This window comes from Salmo trutta, chromosome 30 (genome assembly GCF_901001165.1).
Source record: "Salmo trutta chromosome 30, fSalTru1.1, whole genome shotgun sequence".
NCBI classification, from domain to species: Eukaryota; Metazoa; Chordata; class Actinopteri; order Salmoniformes; family Salmonidae; genus Salmo; species Salmo trutta.
Window position 1 is genome coordinate 11,794,705 of NC_042986.1, and position 20,221 is coordinate 11,814,925.

General features: G+C 44.7%; 1 protein-coding gene across 2 annotated transcripts in view; it reads right to left on the minus strand.

The window, feature by feature from the left end:
- The window catches only part of acap3a (ArfGAP with coiled-coil, ankyrin repeat and PH domains 3a), a 78,858-nt gene that overhangs the window by 8,431 nt on the left and 50,206 nt on the right, over positions 1-20,221 (minus strand). For both annotated transcript variants that reach the window (XM_029722756.1, XM_029722757.1), the window contains exons 5-15: positions 14,753-14,811; positions 11,871-12,054; positions 10,997-11,041; positions 10,780-10,875; positions 10,114-10,188; positions 7,900-7,911; positions 2,366-2,481; positions 1,965-2,016; positions 1,403-1,503; positions 1,047-1,158; positions 622-830 (exon numbers count right to left, since the gene is read on the minus strand). In XM_029722756.1, coding sequence (XP_029578616.1) covers positions 622-830; positions 1,047-1,158; positions 1,403-1,503; positions 1,965-2,016; positions 2,366-2,481; positions 7,900-7,911; positions 10,114-10,188; positions 10,780-10,875; positions 10,997-11,041; positions 11,871-12,054; positions 14,753-14,811 — 1,061 coding nt within the window. The remainder of the gene's footprint in view (positions 1-621; positions 831-1,046; positions 1,159-1,402; positions 1,504-1,964; positions 2,017-2,365; positions 2,482-7,899; positions 7,912-10,113; positions 10,189-10,779; positions 10,876-10,996; positions 11,042-11,870; positions 12,055-14,752; positions 14,812-20,221) is intronic.

Consider the following 20,221-nt stretch of genomic DNA (forward strand, 5'->3'; position numbering starts at 1 on the left):
TCATATTCTCAGAGCCAAGAGACCAGCACATGGTAAGAAACATGGTCTGAAACAGTCACAAGTGACCCCTTAAATCACCCCTCGCCCTACGTTACAATCTGCTGCTACCACATTACATCCAATGATCTACAACCAAAAGTAGCTTAGGTCTAGAGTAGACCATACAACAGTATGCGTGGCCAGTGTAGTATGCCTTTATGTAGTCACTCTCGGCAGGCCAAGCTAGCTATACAAAACTTATACTAGCTAATATATAGCTATACTTTTTCGAGCTAATATATTTTGAATATAACTCATAAGACTATAGCTTTTGTTATGCTTTATATAAACTGAGGTGACTCAGATGTCTCCAGTCCATCCAGACACAGTGCCTGTGGATGCCAGAGCAGGATGCCCTGGCCTCCATACAAACTGACATTACCTGTGGATGCCGGAGCAGGATGCCCTGGCCTCCATACAAACTGACATTACCTGTGGATGCCGGAGCAGGATGCCCTGGCCTCCATACAAACTGACATTACCTGTGGATGCCGGAGCAGGATGCCCTGGCCTCCATACAAACTGACATTACCTGTGGATGCCGGAGCAGGATGCCCTGGCCTCCATACAAACTGACATTACCTGTGGATGCCGGAGCACTCGATGCAAAGCAGGATGCCCAGGTTGATGGAGGCCCAGCGCGGGTCAGCCTGGCCACAGTCACAGCAATACTCGTTGCCCGGGAGACACTGGATGCGGTGCAGAATACTCTCCCCCCTCATGCTTCGCTCCCGAGGCTCATTGGCCGAGTCGATACTGCTGACAGACGGTGAGGCGGTCCTGTCCAGACGCTAGTGGTGAGAAGAGACATGCGCACATGGTAAACAGAGCATAACAAAGAGAGGCATGGATCATTCTCTGAGGCATAAGACTCTTGATTTTAGATATCTCACAAATAACTATCACTTCATGCAAGCATATAAGCTTATAAATGACGTGTCGTGATGAAAAAGTGAAAAGAATATAATTGTTTATTTGACAGTTATGTTTTAGATAGATGGACTTACCTCGACATAATGGTAGTCTGGGCTCTCCCTGTATGCTGAGGCAATGCTGGCCTGCACTGCTTGGATCCAGGCTAGCCGAAGCTTCTCTGACTCCGCCTGGAGCATACAGCTCCTGTAGAATGGAAAGACAGCCCCATATTACAACACACAGTCTCTCAACAGTACAAAACTATAGCCATTTGGCCCTCTTAGAAGAAGGAGAATGCTTTAGAAGAAATCTTAAATGGACAGTTTCTTAAAATTTCACCTCAAGAGATTTAAATAAATTGAATGCATGTGTAAGACAAATCCCTTGGAACAAAGGTGAATTGAGTTACAGTTCATTCCTTAATATAAGGGCACTAAGAAGAACATACTTGGTGGGGGAGACAACCTCGAAGCAGAACCTCCTCTCGATGTCCTCACAGGGCTTGACAGAGCAAAGCCTGAGGTCCTCCACCACCACCGTCAGGGAATCCTATTGGTCAGTAACAGTGAAAAAGGCCCGGTCAGTCAATCAGTTCAATTATTCATCACACCAAGATTATGTCCAATGTGTCCTGGAGTAAAGTAAGACATGTCATTTGGATTCCCAAGTTGAGCACCTTTTCCCTTTTAAACCAATGTGCACATGGGTACACTGACGCTCACAGTCTATATCCCACTATGGATTCATGTGAGGGTCTATGTAAGGGTGTAGGATGGGGTTAACACACGCAGCCATCTATCGTAGTCTTTGGACAGGACTCTGAGGAGTACCGTGTAAACGGTCCTCTGTCCTAATGCAGTCAGTGTTAAATGAGGGGAGGGTTGCATTTCGCCAATGTAGATCACTGTGACTTTCAGAGCAGCTCTCTACCCCATTAAAGTTGCACTTAACCCCACCCCCCACCCCCCGGGGACCTATAGAGATGATAGCTGGTGGTTATGTGGACTAGCCTTCAGCTTCTTCTGATAGACCAGCTGACTGTTCTGGATGGAAAACCACCGCCTGGAAAACAAGAAATGAATAACAGATGGATGTTAAATGGATATGTTTCTACAGGCAGTATATATTACAGATCTCCACTATTTCCTACTATGTGAACTCACTGGAAATGGGGGTCTCTCTCTAACCAAGGTAACTCAATGCTAGCAAGTACGGCCATTGGTTTCCTAGTGAATAGACTGTATTTCTTTAGTTCCCTATGGTACGTCTTGAAATCCTATACAATATCCACAAAACATACCATTGCCAAGGTAGAGATCAAATCAACAGGATTACTGTCATACTGCATATATAGATTTGAAGCCAGAGTGTGGCTGGTTTAGTGATGGCTACTCGTCAGTCATCTAGTTACCTGTTCCAGGTCTTGAAAGCATTGCTGGCCCTCTTGAACAGGTACCCCTCCATCACCACGCCATTGGGTGCGTCCACGTTGAACAACTCCACCTTGGAGTCGTCATAGGAGAAGTCCTGTCAGAGTTGAGAGACAAAAGGGGACCCCAAGTTAACCCTGTTGCCACTCAACATAGGACAAATTGAGGGTATTTCACTGGTCAGTGAGGGAACGCATTTGAGAGGGACAGTGACTGAAGCAATGGTTGTCAAACTCCTCCTCGGGGAACCCCAGCCGTTCCATGTATTTGATCTATTCCAGAGCTGGTACACCCGGTTCAATACGGCAACAATCCCTTATAAAAAGGGGAATTAGGTGATAGTTCAGGGCTACAACATTGTGAAAAGTCTGGGGGTCCAAAGGAGAGGTTTGAGAAGCACTAAAGTGGAGTGTCTTCTGTGCTTTGTTGAACTATGTCATCACATAAGATCAGGATGTGATATAAGCCCTCCATGAAAGATGCATAGATTGTGCAGCCATGTTAACACAATTCACGTGTGTGCGCATGTGATGGGAAAAGTGTTCCGTGCATCCTCACAGAGCAATTCACTGTGCCCTTTAGGAACTCCCATCTGAGATGTTCACTGTGACGCAAATGGTTGTGTAAGCATCTTCTGGCTAAAGAGAATCACTACCCCCCCCCTACCCTTTTCACAGATTCTTCATTTACACCAACTACACAGTGAAAGGCAGCTACTTGAGGTTCAGTGTCCTAGTGCAGTCCGTCGGTTCAAGTCTCAGCTGAATCATGAATCATTGTGCCAAGTCAGACAGTAGCTTGGGTTTAATTTAGATAGTAGTAGCTATGACGTGCATCATTCTTGAGATAAAGGCATGTCTCACAACACAGACCAACATGTACAAAACAGCGACCATGCCTTCAACAGAAATAAACATACATTCTAATGCCTGTGTTTTGTCGGGCCCATTAACCACATTATACCACAGTGGTAAAGCTTCCTCTGCCAACACAATTGTCTCATTAGTGAATAGTCTTGATGAAAGAGTTCTCAGACAAGGAATATGGTGGTCCTTTGTGAGACGAATGTTAAGAAAGAATCTAAGTATTAGATTAGAATCCTGAAACTTTGCCTGTGACACCCACCCCACGGACAGGTTCTTATTCATGACAAATACACAAACGACCTATTGAACACAATCTTCCCATCGTGGCCAAGTACCATCCGAATAATGAGTTCTCTAATGAAAAGCAATAAACGGTGAAGGTTTTGACGACTCTGTCCAATCTGTCATTTCTCTCTTTTAGGATGATTCAGAATAGCTCCATAGCTGACCTAGATAAACGAACGCCAGCGACGGTGCACAGTCAGATCCCATCAGACACTGTGATCAGTTGAGTTTCATAACAGGGTATTAGCAGCACTGAGCAGGGCAGCACACCATTAACTACTAGTCACTCCGTGTTTGAATAATACAACTACTTCTTAAAATCGCTCATTTTGACATGCACAAATATGCATTGTACAATTTGTTGTTACAGTCTGATCTTACAATGTGTTGCTGTTTACCATAAATTAGCCTATTTCTAATATGCTGTTCAATACTCCATCAAGTCATGACACAAATGAAAAACAATCATATTTTTTTTATGACACACAAAAATATCCGTATTCAAATGATGGGTCTCCTCTCTTCACAAAAGGTAAACTCTCCATAAAGCAACATAATGCAAATGCAATCAAAACAATACAGAGTAGAAGTGAAATAAATGATTAACAGACTACAAAATAAAAGCTCAACCCACCAGAGTGTGGTCCAACCTTCCAAATATCTTCATTTTCAAACGTTTCAAATTATCCAGCATTGGACATGTAAATAGGCAAACAAAAATATAACAGAAAATATAGGAACTCTAATCAAATGCTCAGTGAATAGGCATCTCTGTCGAGTTGCAAACGAAACGTCCGTTAAGTCCTCCGATCGCTGAACACTGAACAAATCTGGGACTGTTAGTACCGCATCGTGAATAATTACCCTATACAGACATGTGCGCGCTCCACAATAGCACCTGCCTGCTGCCGTCACCGTGTGGGTCTTTGGATTAGATTTTATTATCATACAGCTGCCAGTTTATTCGCGGAACGTCGAACTTCAAAATCAGAGTTGCCTTCAGTCGCTCTAGACCCAAAGACGTGCAGTTTGTTAAAGTGACACCAGAATCCACGCTGCGCTGTTTGGACACTTTTACGACTCCTCAACACTCGGACCCCGTGCGTGTTCTGCAGCGCGCGATAAATGGAGCCCGGCCCAAGTCCCTATGATTCCATCTGGCAACCAGCCCAGTTAGTCAAGCAATCACCACTGAGAAGCTATGAGACTTTGCCATCGACCCGAACAAAAAGTAAACTAACTAAATGCAAGCCACTACAGAAAACATGCCAGTAGCAGCACATTTACCATATAGTGTAGTCTACACAAATATGCACTTATCAATTAGTCCAGTAGCCTTCAAGAATGTTTATCCTTACCATAAACATAATGCCATTAGAGTAACCCAACGCATGTTATGAAAAAGGGAAGCAAATATTTCCTGTATGCAGGCTAACCGAACAATAAAGTCCATTCATTATTCATGATCTGGCATCATGCAGAGGGGAAATGACTGGCGGTAAATAATTCAACAAGAATAGAAACGAGCATCTTGTTAGCAATGTAGTCAGGTGGGCCACCGTGTTAAAAAAACCAAGAGACAGCAAATGGTTCACAATATAGGCTACTTTAACTTAATTTGATTTATTTATTTCCTGTTAGAGCTTTGTTGTGTCCCCTAACTTAGCACCCTAAACGTAGGTTAAATGAGCTGATCCTTGTCTGGATGCTAGCAGCAGCAGAGCTGTGCCAGATGAGGGGGATTGGGAGCTGTGGAATGTGATTGGACATCGAAGGGGCAACAGCAGCCTGTGAGATAGTCAGACATACAGTTGTGTATCATGGCTCTGGTCAGACATATTACACCAATTAGTAGGCGCAGATAACTCAAAACAAATCTATTTACTGGTGCAATCCCATTTGTGCTTTATTTGATAAGTCAATTATTGAAAGGAGACTTGCGTGGATCAATTATTGAAAGATGTTGCGTGGATGTTGAATGATGTTGCAATCCATGCTGGTGAAAACCGTTCATTCCAGCAGCCATGTTCCGCAGAGGTCAGAGGTCATAGACTACTGAGTACAGAGCTGTAAGAAGTTATAGGACAAACTAAGGACATATTTATGTAACTTTGAGAAGGAACCCCTCAACACTCTCCAATATCAAAGGCCTGGGTCTCCATCGGTCAGAGCAAAGCAATGTGGGTGTCCGACTCTCCACAGGCTTTCCTCTGGACCGACAACAAGGCCCACTATTGATGTACTCTGCCATTACCCCCTCCCTTGGATATTGGATAGAGAGAGACTCTGCTTGACTGAAATGCGAGTGTGTAAGATATTAAGATCTCATTCTCATCACGAGCATCTTAGGATCCCTTGGTTAAGTATGTGCTAAGTTCCCTTGGAAAACCCCTCTGATATTGTTCCAAATACGACTTAAGGGGAGAGAATTTCAGGACTATCAAGGGGTGGCAGTTAGCGGCTGAATGGGTAATAAAATGTGCCCTTTAGCCTCCTGAGTGTGTTCTTGCCCTAGGCCATTTGAGACGGTTTACACAGAAATAAGTTGCCACTTTTTACAACGGTTATTTATTCATGTCTATGTACTCATTCACCTCAGCAGTATATATGCCATTCAACGGTCCAGTCTCAACAGCAATCACAGCAGTGTGTGTGGCCTACATCATGCAGCTGATAAAAAAATATACATAGATACTACAAGATGGAGACTTTGATCAGGATCAGCCGAAGCTCATGTCAAATGAGGCGAGAACACACTAAAGTCAACTACACTAAATGAAAAAGACTAGGGAGGAACGTCCTGATATCTCATCCACCTGGTAAAGGGAAAGGGGGACACCTAGTCAGTTGTACAACTGAATGCATTCAACTGAAATGTGTCTTCCGCATTTAACCCAACCCCTCTGAGACACGTATGCCCCCTCACTCTTTGCCACATGGGCCCTGGCCAGGACAGGACAGTTGGTGGCACTGATAAGCCAGTCTGTCTGCAGTCACATACTACACCACTATTGTCTGCAGCCAGCAAGGATCCTCTTGTCCCCTCATACCCGAGGTGTCATCTACCACTGACTAACATGGCACCTTGCCTTACCAGCCCTAGCCTCAGCCCCACCCACAACACAACAGCCTGTCTGACCTAATCCGGAGCCCCACCTGGTTTATTTAGCGCTCTCTTTGCTGTTGCCACGAGAAACAGTTACCATGGAACGGAGCCCATCTTGAGTTTGTGGACACTGTACAACACTGGTGAAAAATAACTCCCACATTCTCATTCCCCGAACCACGACCTTCACAGACAAATTAGCCGATTAAGTCTTTGAAATCACAATCCTGCAATATACTGCTAATGCTTGTAATAGCCTAAAATATAAAATATATTGTATCAAAACCTCAGGACTCCTGAAATCTGAATATTAAAGTACTGAAACGTTTTTTTTATGATCAATTTTTTTTTTTATCAGCCTAGTTCATTATCAAGCTGTGTGCTAGAGGAACAGTAGCCTAGAATGTTGTGATGGTACTGTATTAGTGTTGAGCTGGAGAGATCAAACTTGGCCGAGGACAGAATTCCTCTATTAAACCCACAGTTAGAAATGAATAAGACCTCTCAGGGGGTTGACATTTACAGGCTTTCTCTGCTCTGTTTACCAGAGAGCTCTGGTCACACTTGGTGGCAGCACTTTATTCTCATCTCTCTGCTGGTAATGTCAGGGGTGCCCCATTGCCCCATGTACCTTTACACAAGGGTTATTGCTCATGTCCAGATGTGATGAGAAGAACCATCAAATCCCTGTGATATTTAACCAGCTCAGAGCGGAGTATGACTTTAGGGAGGGGAGGGGAAGGGAACACAAAATGGTGCCCGTTGTAATAAGGCCACTACTGATTTGTCAAATGCCGTAGATGAGCTAGAAGGTGATGCTTGAAGTGGTGTGATAACAAACACATTTCCCAATAGTATGAAATTAAGAACAAATATCCGTCAAAAAGTCCATCAATAAGATTCAACCTTTCTTTGCCTCAGGGAATCTACAAAACATCCAGACAATCATTCAGCAGAACACGTCTGAACAGAAGAGAAGAAATGAGAACAGAGCCATCCACTTCAGAACAAACGACTGACTGTATATGCTATACTGTCCTATGCTATGCCTATAGCAGTCAGAGCTGAGGATCTGATTGTGTCATATAAATGATTCACAGAGTACTGTTGTATGCCTCTGCAGCCCCACACACTAGTGCTTAAGATAACTTCAAAGGGGTTGGCTAATGTTCTCCAGAGGCACTTCTGAGCTGTGCTGTACGTCTGCATCTCTCACAAGAAGCAGACAACAAGCATGTGAAGTATAAAATGTACTCACCTGCATGAGAGTCTGGAAGAGCAGATCGCAGCATGGTTAGAGAGAGAGAGAGAGAGAGAGAGAGAGAGAGAGAGAGAGAGAGAGAGAGAGAGAGAGAGAGAGAGAGAGAGAGAGAGAGGGGGCAGCATTATAACATGCAAGAGGACATAGCAGACCAATTGGGGGGTGATAATACAATAATCTCAACTGCTTCATTGTACCTCAGATTATAATTCTATTTATTGACCTTCCAGCATCTCATAATCTGACTCTAGAAGACAGTGTCCCTGATATTTGAGCTCCTCTTTAAAATGACCAGCCCTATAAAAACATAGCCTACATTTTATTTGTGACCAGATGCTGACATTATTCTCACTGGCAAACATGCTCACAAACTACCACTTTCCAATGGAGTGTGTTAGTTTGACGCTTGCATGAAAAAACCCCCACTGGTTTTCAGGCATAAACAGATAAAAAACTGCTAGGCCCTTATCCAATCTGCCACCTCCTGTTTCTCTGTCTGTGTCCAGACTACAGGCAGTGGCCTGGTGATAAATAGGGTGTCCAGGGTTGCCTGTCTAGCTGCCTGCATGACTGTCTGCATGGCTGTCTCCCTGGCTGTCTGCAGGCGGATGGACAGATGGCCACTGATCCTTCCTGAGGTAAGTAAGTATTGTTCCTGGGGCTCAGTACCCTGAGACTGGAGACTGCAGTGTCTCATTCATATGGAGATCGTGAGGACCTCAGGAAGTCCCACTCAACAAGCCAGGGATTATTCATTCACAACCAGAACAGGACTAGCCTGGTCCCAGATCTGTTTGTGGTTGCCTTGCCAACTCACGGTAATTGTCGTAGAAGTTGGGAGGATAGCACCATTTTTTTCCCTTCTAATTTCAACTCGCCCCAAATGTATCTGTCTGTTTTCTGCCAGTTTCACAGCAAACTGACAGCCCGCAGACGGATACATTTGGGTCAGTAAATATAGCATGGCACAGTGGACCTGCATCTGAGACTTAAATTATCCATTAAAGCACTAAAACAACATCAGAGGCACTATGGCTACGTCTACGTCTACGCCCTAACTGTGTGTTTAAAAAAAAAAGTGGGTTCTCTCCGTTCTGTACTCCTAGGCTGCGTTTACACAGGCAGCCCCATTTCGGATATTTTTCTCCACTAATGGGTGTTTTGACCAATCACATGAAATCTTTTCACATCCGATCTTTTTCGGAGCTGAACGGATTGGTCAGAAGACCAATTCGTGGGAAAAAAATATCCGAATTGGGCCGCCTGTGTAAACGTGTACGGAATGGAGAGAACCCACATTTCAAATGTCAGCACAAAAAAAAAACACAGTTCGGGCCACAAATCTCAATGATTAGCTAGCCTAGCATACACCAAAATTGCTGAACATTCTTATTTACAGTGGACAACACTGGGATTAGCCTCTTAAAAACACTTAATTCCACTTGATTTAACGGTTAAACCAACGACTGGCCTTTCTGAGGCAGACTAATCAAACGCTGACCAGTCTCCTCCCTAATCCCCCAGTCATAACAGTAGCCAGGTGGTGAACTCAGGATTGGAGGGAGCTCTGATGTGTTTCCTAAACCACAGCCAAACTCCCAGCCTAGTCCCAACACAGACATGGCCAACTCACAGAAGACTATCCTAACCCTGGTCCCCAGCAACTCTTCCATCATTATCAAGCACTGACTGGAGAACGGCGCATAACAGAAGGGCATCAAACACCTGCAAACCATGTGTTTGATGTATTTGATAAAATCGTATTGGTCACATACACGTGTTTAGCAGATGTTATTGCGGGTGTAGCAAATTGCTTGTGTTTCTAGCTCCGACAGTGCAGTAATATCTAACAAGTAATATCTAACAATTTCACAACAATACACACAATACACACACATCTAAGTAAAGGAATGGAATTAAGAACATATAAATAAATGGACGAGCAACGTCAGAGCGGCATAGACTAAGATACAGTAGAATAGAATTCAGCATATACATTCTTTATTCATTTACACGAGCCCGTTCTCCCCAATTTAAAGTGCCACCAACTTCCTGTGTTATCAAGCCATAGATGCGCGGTGCATGGCAACGAAAGAGAAGTCATGGCTATGGCACATACAATATGCGACCAGGCTAGCAAACTCAAGATTCCCCAGACCCGGGCAACTTCCAGAGGAGAAGCAGAAAGAGTGAAATAGCTGCTTGCTTTACCCTCTGCTGTATGGTGGCGTGCTTGTGTTCCATATCCCTCTTCTCCATTGCCGAGTCAATCACCAACTGATCCAACTGGAAACAAGATTTAGAAAACACACATGACGTTGATCACATAGCTGAGATTTGTGGGTGGAGAAGAGGTTAAGCCAAGGAATGTCCATGGAAGCGGCTCATTTTAAGCGTAGGCAATTCCAACGTGAAAGAATAGCCGTCAGACAGAGTGGAGCTCAGAAACGGACTGCAACACTTTGAACTAGCAGCGTCCAAACACGGGGACGTGCGAGAGGTCAATGTTTTGTCATGACGCGCCTGATCAAGTCTGTCTCACTCTTCTGCATACTGGACATGTGAGAGGATACCATGCTGCTGAAGTTTGGCTAACAGTATATCTGCTACATCTACCACCCAGCACATTCAAGGATTTTCAACAGACAATGTCCCTGGTTTCACACAGTCAAATCAGAAGGCTAATGCACTGTTATGTTAACAGACAGCGCAACAGCGGACAGAGCATCGGTGACGCAACTCTGCCTGGGTCGATATTTTCAATCGGAACCAATCCAATACCAATCAGGAACCAGGGTTTAGGGCCTGACGGAGCAGCAAAGCGGTAGGCTGGCCGTGGCTCTGGATGAGGCCGGTGAGGGTGATAGTGATGCTCACCTCAGCAGCCAGCTTCTTCATGTAGGGGTCAATCTCATCCAGCAGGTTGTAGCCCTGCTGAAAGAGGGAGTACTGGGCATGCATGAAGGACAGCATCTGCAGGGGAAACAGAGACAGACAGAGGAATACAAGCAATCTATTATTGGTATGTTTTTAACAACAGCAAAACACTGAGCTGTACTCCATGTTGTTGGGACTGATCGCTAAGGACACTTACAGCATCTAGGATCTCAAACTTCTTCTTGGCTTGAAGGACGTTAATCTGCAGGATGGGAGAGAAGTGGGTAACAGTGAGTAGTAATATGGTATGTTACAACACCACCAGAATCAGCCTGATCTGATTCTACTGTACTGTGCATTGAAACATCCCCCTCTTGTGGACAATAGTTACATTTCACTGATGTCAGAACAGTGACCAACCGTTTACGACACTAGAGAGCTGTGCTGCATGTCTCGCAGCTTTCATGTATGTTATGAACAAAATAACATAACATCAACATGATACTGTAATGACCTTTACATGAACCAATTATGGTCATCATGTTGGCATTTAAGAAGAAAAAACATTAATTCAGCTCATTGGCTATCTTAATAAATGATGCAAACCTAAATTAGATCTTGCGCTACATTTGAGAGGTCACTAGAGTACATCTCCAGACACAACCTTGACCTTCTCTGCCTTCAGCCAATTAAAACCAAACAGGGTCACACACACACACACACTGCAAAATTAGAGCAGAGAGGACGTTAGTGCCGGGAGACATACTACAGACAGAGGGAGCCACATAGATCACACCACATCAGTTCTCTTTTTCTAAAGATAGATGTAGTAGCTGTCTAGAGACTGAGTGGAGAGGAGACAACATGTGTGCATGCAGAGCTAAAACCATGCTGAACCACAATATGTGACTACAATTTCCTAACTGAGTACAATGCCATAGCTACTGTACCACCATCTTTAAGGGCCTGCCATTGAATTCACTAATCCAATTGGTATTTTATTCTATTCTAGACCTACAGAATTCAAAGGCATCTAATCTGTCTAAATTCCTGTTGTCATATATCCCTGGTTACGGTTCTCTATTGCTGACCTGAAGTACGTAGTCGAGGGCCAGGTGTCGGAAGCACTTCCTGGTGATGCTGAGTGTTCCAGTGGCCTCCTCCACCTCGTGAGGTTTGTTCCTGGGGGCCTGGGCGTTCTTCACCTGGGCTATCTCCAAGTCCTCACGCACACGGTCAAAGTGCTTCTTGGTCTCCTTGAATTTACGGACATCCCTGAGAATGAGAAATTGGGGACACTGAGATTGGGTCCTAGAAACAACAGATACTTCATGTGATTTCTATAGTTGTACCTGAGCAGATAACAGGAGTAAAGATGTCTGCTTGCTTTCCAGTCAAAACAGTTCAGAAGAGTTTGCGCATATATTGTTACAACATTTTGGGATGCTTTTGTTCATTTTGGACTTCGGGAAGGATTTTCGGGCACACAAAATGTTTCTCGAGTCTACGCCCCTTCGTCCATGATTGGTCAACTGTAGGGATTCTTCAATAGTTTTTGTTGTCATTCAATGAGACACGTCTCGTTTTCATGCACATTTTTTCTTTGAGATACAGTGAGGGAAAAAAGGATTTGATCCCCTGCTGATTTTGTACGTTTGCCCACTGACAAAGAAATTATCAGTCTATAACTTTAATGGTAGGTTTATTTGAACAGTGAGAGACAGAATAACAACAAAAGAATCCAGACAAACGCATGTCAGAAATGTTATAAATTGATTTGCATTTTGATGAGGGAAATAAGTATTTGACCCCCCTCTCAATCAGAAAGATTTCTGGCTCCCAGGTGTCTTTTATACAGGTAGCGAGCTGAGATTAGCAGCACACTCTTAAAGGGAGTGCTCCTAAACTCAGCTTGTTACCTGTATAAAAGACACCTGTCCACAGAAGCAATCAATCAATCAGATTCCAAACTCTCCACCATGGCCAAGACCAAAGAGCTCTCCAAGGATGTCAGGGACAAGATTGTAGACCTACACAAGGCTGGAATGGGCTACAAGACCATCGCCAAACAGCTTGGTGAGAAGGTGGCAACAGTTGGTGTGATTATTCGCAAATGGAAGAAACACAAAAGAACTGTCAATCTCCCTCGGCCTGGGGCTCCATGCAAGATCTCATCTCGTGGAGTTGCAATGATCATGAGAACGGTGAGGAATCAGGCCAGAACTACACGGGAGGATCTTGTCAATGATCTCAAGGCAGCTGGGACCATAGTCACCAAGAAAACTATTGGTAACACATTATGCCGTGAAGGACTGAAATCCTGCAGCGCCCGCAAGGTCCCCCTGCTCAAGAAAGCACATATACATTCCCGTCTGAAGTTTTCCAATGAACATCTGAATGATTTAGAGGACAACTGGGTGAAAGTGTTGTGGTCAGATGACACCAAAATGGAACTCTTTGGCATCAACTCAACTCGCCATGTTTGGAGGAGGAGGAATGCTGCCTATGACCCCAAGAACACCATCCCCACCGTCAAACATGGAGGTGGAAACATTATGCTTTGGGGGTGTTTTCTGCTAAAGGGACAGGACAACTTCACCGCATCAAAGGGACGATGGACGGGGCCATGTACCGTCAAATCTTTGGTGAGAACCTCCTTCCCTCAGCCAGGGCATTGAAAATGGGTCGTGGATGGGTATTCCAGCATGACAATGACCCAAAACACACGGCCAAGGCAACAAAGGAGTGGCTCAAGAAGAAGCACATTAAGGTCCTGGAGTGGCCTAGCCAGTCTCCAGACCTTAATCCCATAGAAAATCTGTGGAGGGAGCTGACGGTTCGAGTTGCCAAACGTCAGCCTCGAAACCTTAATGACTTGGAGAAGATCTGCAAAGAGGAGTGGGACAAAATCCCTCCTGAGATGTGTGCAAACCTGGTGGCCAACTACAAGAAACGTCAACAAGGGTTTTACCACCAAGTACTAAGTCATGTTTTGCAGAGGGGTCAAATACTTATTTCCCTCATTAAAATGCAAATCAATTTATAACATTTTTGACATGCGTTTTTATGGATTTTTTTGTTGTTATTCTGTCTCTCACTGTTCAAATAAACCTACCATTAAAATTATAGACTGATCATTTCTTTGTCAGTGGGCAAATGTACAAAATCAGCAGGGGATCAAATACTTTTTTCCCTCACTGTATACTGCACCAAACATCTTAGATGTAAAATTAAGACTAAGATCTTCTTGGCGCAAACTTCAAAATTAATGGCAGATTTCTTGAGTTAGCTTAGATTAATTATGACTATTTTGAGGAAGTGGATACTGGCTACGGTATCTCAAAAGTGACAAAAAGTACTATTATCGCTTTTTTCTAGTTTTTCAAGCAAAGGTATTTTAAGGGAGTATGCGAACACACTCGTTGGCTAACCGCCAGCCAAACTGAAGCATGCTGATGCCTTCTACATCGTTGAAAATGACAATACTGTATAATATTATAATTGACAGATTCACTAAGGACTGGTATGTTAAATACATGGTTGAAAATGGCAATACTGTTTGTGGTTGGAGGATTCATTAAGAAGAATTCAGTTTGATTAATAAATGTTTCTTATTCTCCCACCCAGATCACCCCAGTTCACCTTCCTATTGGTAGTGGGTAATAAATCCCTGAACTGTGGTTTCAGTCTGCTGTCAGACTAGGGGTTTTCCCAGGAGGTTGTAGTTAAGACAACAACAAGGGCAGGGTCATGACCCCTGACGTTTCCCGGGTAAAAGGCCCTGAGCCTCAGGATAGTTGTCTGCTTCCCGTTCTCTGATGAGCACTAACATCAAAAATCAGTAAAGTTTCATTCCCCTCAGGTAGGTCCCAGTCCACACAACGAGAGGCGGTGTGGGGGGGATCGTCTCAAGCTACCTAGCTATCCCGGGGAGACAGTATGTGACAATGGAAGGAAGTTGTCTGAAACTTACTCTTTCACAAAGGTGTGTAACTGCTGCTTCACAGATCTCTGGGCTTGATCGAACAGAATCTGAAACACAAAATGAGTTTCCATTAACATGTGTTGATCAGGAGTGTGGAGTGAGATGTTCTGAGCTGGTGTGTAACTTATTTTGTGCCCACAATCGTAGATACTGAGAGGTTTCTGATTTTGCAGGGCTGTTGATGGTCCTTTAGTAAAATACGATCTCAACCAACAGGGGGCGATAAAGGACTGCCTTTATAACAGTTGAATTCTCATTTGATTCAAAGCAAAATCGCAAATACAATAACACAAAATTGAGATCACCCTTTCCCATGCATACAAATACTGTGAGATGAATAACATTCATGTGCACACAAACACACTCAGACATGAGCACACACACACACACACACACACTACACCACAACTCATCTCCTTCATTCAAAATCCCCCCCTTTCCTCTCTTCTTCTGAGGACATTCACATTGATTGCTTCTGCCACGCTGCAGCTGCAGTAAAATAGGTCACTGGGGCAGAGAGGGAGGGAGGAAGGGAGCAAGAGAGGGAGGGAGGAAGAGCGGGGAGGAGGCTTTCGGTATGAAATTTGACGGCACTGCAGATACAGAATCTATACCAGAGCTACAGAACAGTACATGGTGAAAAGACATGCAATCAAACAATTTGTTTTTCTCTGGTTTTGTCCATAAAACAATTGAATTTGATGTCGGTGTTTAGTAATTAGCAGGGTTAGGTCAGAGGTAGGGTGGATGGTGGCCCATCCTCTCTCTGACTGAGGGACAGAGTGATTGGTAGCTGGGACCCTTCCTGTGTTCGGATTAGAAGGCAGATTTTGGAGGATTTTTGGGAGACCATGTAAAGTGGTTCGAAGCAAAGGCTCTCGTTTTGGATATGTTTCAACCCCCCAGGGTTCCAAAACCTGTTGCCGTCATGCTGAACCATGGTAGGATAGCTTTGGGCGTTTTTCATGACACAGTCTATCACTCATGTTAAAATCACGAGGCAATGTGGCCATGATCGGGTGCATATTTAAATAACTCTCTCTTTTATTAGTGTATACTACATCATCATCACAACTCAAGAGAAACCACATACAGTACTATAGCTATGGTGCATTCATTGAGCAGAGCGTTGGCTGATTTTATTACGTGGAAAAGAACATGACTGGGTATCGACATACAATTACAATGACGCCACAAGATGACCTTGTTAAGACTTCTAAGACTGCATACGTCGGCGCGGCAAACCTGACACCACCAGGAGACAAACCGGCTCACTTAAAAACATGTCATTTTGTTCAATTAAGACCAGAAGTTGTAACCACAACGCGACAAAGTGTGTACAGGTGTAATTAACAAGGTATAAGCTGTGCATTTTCACGGTTAGTTGTATTGCTCTATAAACTTCACTGGGTCCAAATAAGGCAATTCATGAGAGAGAGAGAGACAGAGAGAGAGAGACAGAGACAGAGAGAGAGAGACAGAGAGAGGGAGACAGAGAGAGAGAGACAGAGAGACAGAGAGAGGGAGACAGAGAGAGACAGAGAGACAGAGACAGAGAGAGACAGAGAGAGAGTGAAAGAGACAGGGAGAGACAGAGAGAGAGTGAAAGAGACAGGGAGAGAGAGAGAGAGAGAGAGAAAGAAGGGCAACAGAACAGTCCTTCCTTTTGGAAGCGTAGTGTTTCTCCCACCATAACAGGACCCAGCGCCCCTCTTGATTAACAACAAGAGTCTGCCTCATTCAACCAGCCATAAATATGCTAATCCGAAGGTTACACCTCACTGTGTCCAGTAAATATACTGCCTTTGATGCTTCTGGCCTTTCTAAAGGTTTGTGGGTTCGCTCTCAAATGAAGCGGCGTGTTAGGAGGCGGACGCCGACCACCCTTTGTCACTGTAAATCAGCAGAGCTTGGCAAAGCAGAGGGAAAACACTAAACAGCAACATCTTTCGCTCTCTTTCTCTCGGTCTCTTCGCCTCTCGCTGTGTGTGGTGGATTGATTTGCTTTGCCTGATCCAAGTTAATAAGTCACAAAACAGCAAGTGATAATTGAAATCTTGTGTGACATTTCAGACACACGGACAAGCAAAATGCAATCAACAGGGCCTGGCAACAAACACCACTGTGTAAGTAAGGTGGGCTTGTCAGATTGGACACTCTGATGGGGCGTACGTCTGACATGTTGGTGTATAGTTGGGGAAGGTTTGAGGTGGATAACGTATTCTACAGAGTTTTAAATAGAGAGGTTTGTGGTTAACATCCCTACAGGTTGCTCCGTGTGTGTGTGTGTGTGTGTGTGTGTGTGTGTGTGTGTGTGTGTGTGTGTGTGTGTACGCATGTGTGTGTACGCATGTGTGTGTGTGCGCATGTGTGTGTGTGTGTGTGTGTGCGCATGTGTGTGTTATGGAGACAGAAAAGTGCCGAGGGGTTTCCAAGCCCATCCCAGCCCGGCTCGGCGGTTTGTGGCTTGTGCAGCCTGTGACATTCCTGAGCTGCTTTGTGGTGACAGCAGCCTGTGTGTGGAGGCAGAGCGGCTGGAGATACATTGCCTTAATTAAGCCAAGATGCCACAGGTGCTCCCTGTTTGCGGAAAGAGAGAGAGAGAGAGACTGCCTGCTGGTTCACTGATCCATCTCCAAAGACCGAAACAGGGGGATGTGGATCGTTTCGACGGACTAGAAGAACAGGGAAATGTGAAACACACATCCTCTATGTCCTGAGAGTAGACCTCTAGAATGAGAGTGGGATCACAACTGCACTTACATAGGCATGTTGGGACAGGGGGATATTTGATGCAATCAAAAGATTAGATAGCACCAATCCACTCAGCACCAAGCAATCCGAACCCTACTGTACTTATAGTAGATGGCTTTATCTATTTTGTAGTGAAATGCTGTATAGATGTGGTAAAGAGGTCAATGGAACTCAACCAAAACGATGGAAATGCCATGGAAACGTGTGGGGGAATGATGCCGTGGGGAAAAGATCCCGAATCTCCTCATTGCCCCCCAGCAAAATTAGCTTACATTTAGGCTGTTGTTTACGTGTATTTCACAATATGTTGAGGTAAAAATCAGAGTATAATGCTGTATGGGTGTCAACCTCAACACATGTTCATGTCATCATCACCAATCAACTGCGTTGCAGTTAAAAAAGACTTTGACGACCGCCACAGATTTCTCTATGCTAGCTATGCTACCAGTTTATACAAACGGGAGTTAGCATTTAGCAGTCAATTCTTCTAAACCGGATAAAGGACAACTTCTAAATGTTATCCAGTGAAAACAGCCAAATATATCTAAATCTGACTTTAGTAACCACATTGTGGGCCTCTTATTAAACATCAATCATGACTGACTTGACAAATATCCACTTGGTTAGATCGGATTTGTTGAATGTGCGCCTTTCCGGCGTCCTTCTTCTATCCCCCACGGTCTGCGGTCCATTGACCTCTTCACCACATCTATAGGCTAACCTTAGCACTAACTCTCTGCATGGAAAGGTTGCTGGAATGCTCTTGGTGGAATGCTAGATACCCACTCTGTCCTCTCATCAGTTAGCATGGCCAAGAAACCAGAACTTGGCATCCCACTTCAGAATTCTACTAATGTAGAGAATCCAGTCTAATCCAATCCCACTCCCCTGGACCAGTATCCAGAGAATCCCTACTGGCTGATCCTAACTTAAACATGATGGGAATCCTGCATGCCACTTCAGAATTTGACTAACGTAGAGAATCCAATATAAATGTAGCAGAACCCCATTCCCCTGCCCTGGAACAGTATCCAGAGAATCCCTACTGGCTGATCCTAATTGGGAATGTGATGAGGATTGGAATGGGAATCCTGCCCATCACATCCTCATGCTTTGTCTACAGCTTCCAGCTCCAAAGCTCTGGATGGTCACGTTGCTGTACCCACTGGTGATAATCCAGGGATTGTGTGTAAATAAAGTGTTCAGTAACTGTTTTATTACATTAAGACTTGGCAATAAGCCCCCACATCCCCCAGTCTCTCCCCAGTCTCTCCCCTAGTCTCTCCCCCAGTCTCTCCCCCAGTCTCTCCCCAAGTCTCTCCCCAAGTCTCTCCCCAGTCTCTCCCCCAGTCTCTCCCCCAGTCTCTCCCCTAGTCTCTCCCCAGTCTCTCCCCAGTCTCTCCCCCAGTCTCTCCCCCAGTCTCTCCCCCAGTCTCTCCCCCAGTCTCTCCCCTAGTCTCTCCCCCAGTCTCTCACCCAGTCTCTCACCCAGTCTCTCCCCCAGTCTCTCCCCTAGTCTCTCCCCCAGTCTCTCCCCCAGTCTCTCCCCTAGTCTCTCCCCTAGTCTCTCCCCAGTCTCTCCCCTAGTCTCTCCCCCAGTCTCTCCCCTAGTCTCTCCCCTAGTCTCTCCCTCTTCTCCCCTAGTCTCTCCCTCTTCTCCCCTAGTCTCTCCCTCTTCTCCCCTAGTCTCTCCCTTTCCTCACCCACATCGCTACCATTACCTCATTTCTAAAATAATGGATGTTAAGAGAGACAAAAGTACATCAATAATTCATCAAAAACTCAAATGTACTTTCACGCTTGAATGAAGCAGTGACTATTTAACAATTGGCCCAGTTTTCCTTGATGATTTGTTGTTCTAGAAGACAGAGAAATATATTGTGAACCCCCCAGAGAAGAACAAACAGGCCTAGTTTCTGTGCTTAGAAGGGAGCTATACTTGGCTTGCTTGTGTCTTACTTCCAAGCAAACATAGCTTGTTTGTTCTGTTGTGGTGGTTGGCCTGGCCTGGCATAGTAACTGAATTAGCAGGAAGTGGAGAGAGAAGAGTGCCAGGGCGCTCCCTTTAGACATGTGTGCCTCCTTCAAGTGTATGTGTCTGTCTACCCACATGCATATGACTGTGAATATGGGTTATGAATATGGGTTATGAGGGCACAAGGGGTTGGCTGTGACCGGGGCAGTTGGCACTCAATGGTCCCACTTGTATGGGTCTTTTAGTAGTCTGGAGGGGTGCCCACAGTGGCAGCTGCCATGCCCCTCCACACACACACACACACACACACCACACACACACACACACACACACACACACACACACACACACACACACACACACACACACACACACACACACACACACACACACACACACACACACACACACACACACACTTCATAGGGGATTGAGGGGCATGTCATAAGCTACAGATGTACCCCTCATCATTTCTTATTCATTAATCTCTTGCAACACTGCAGAATGGACACATGGAGGCTCAAGGCAACTTCAAAATGCTGCCCCTTTGTCGATAAGAAACCAAAGATGTAGCTTAAAGATGAAAACCTACAGTAGTTCAACAATGATGCTTCAGATGATAAAAACTGCAAAGCCCTTATCGTCAGATCAGAAAGGGGACATGGCTACTTTGACTGGTGATCTGTGTAAAGATCATTATGTTAAAGGTGCCATATGCAGAAATGTCC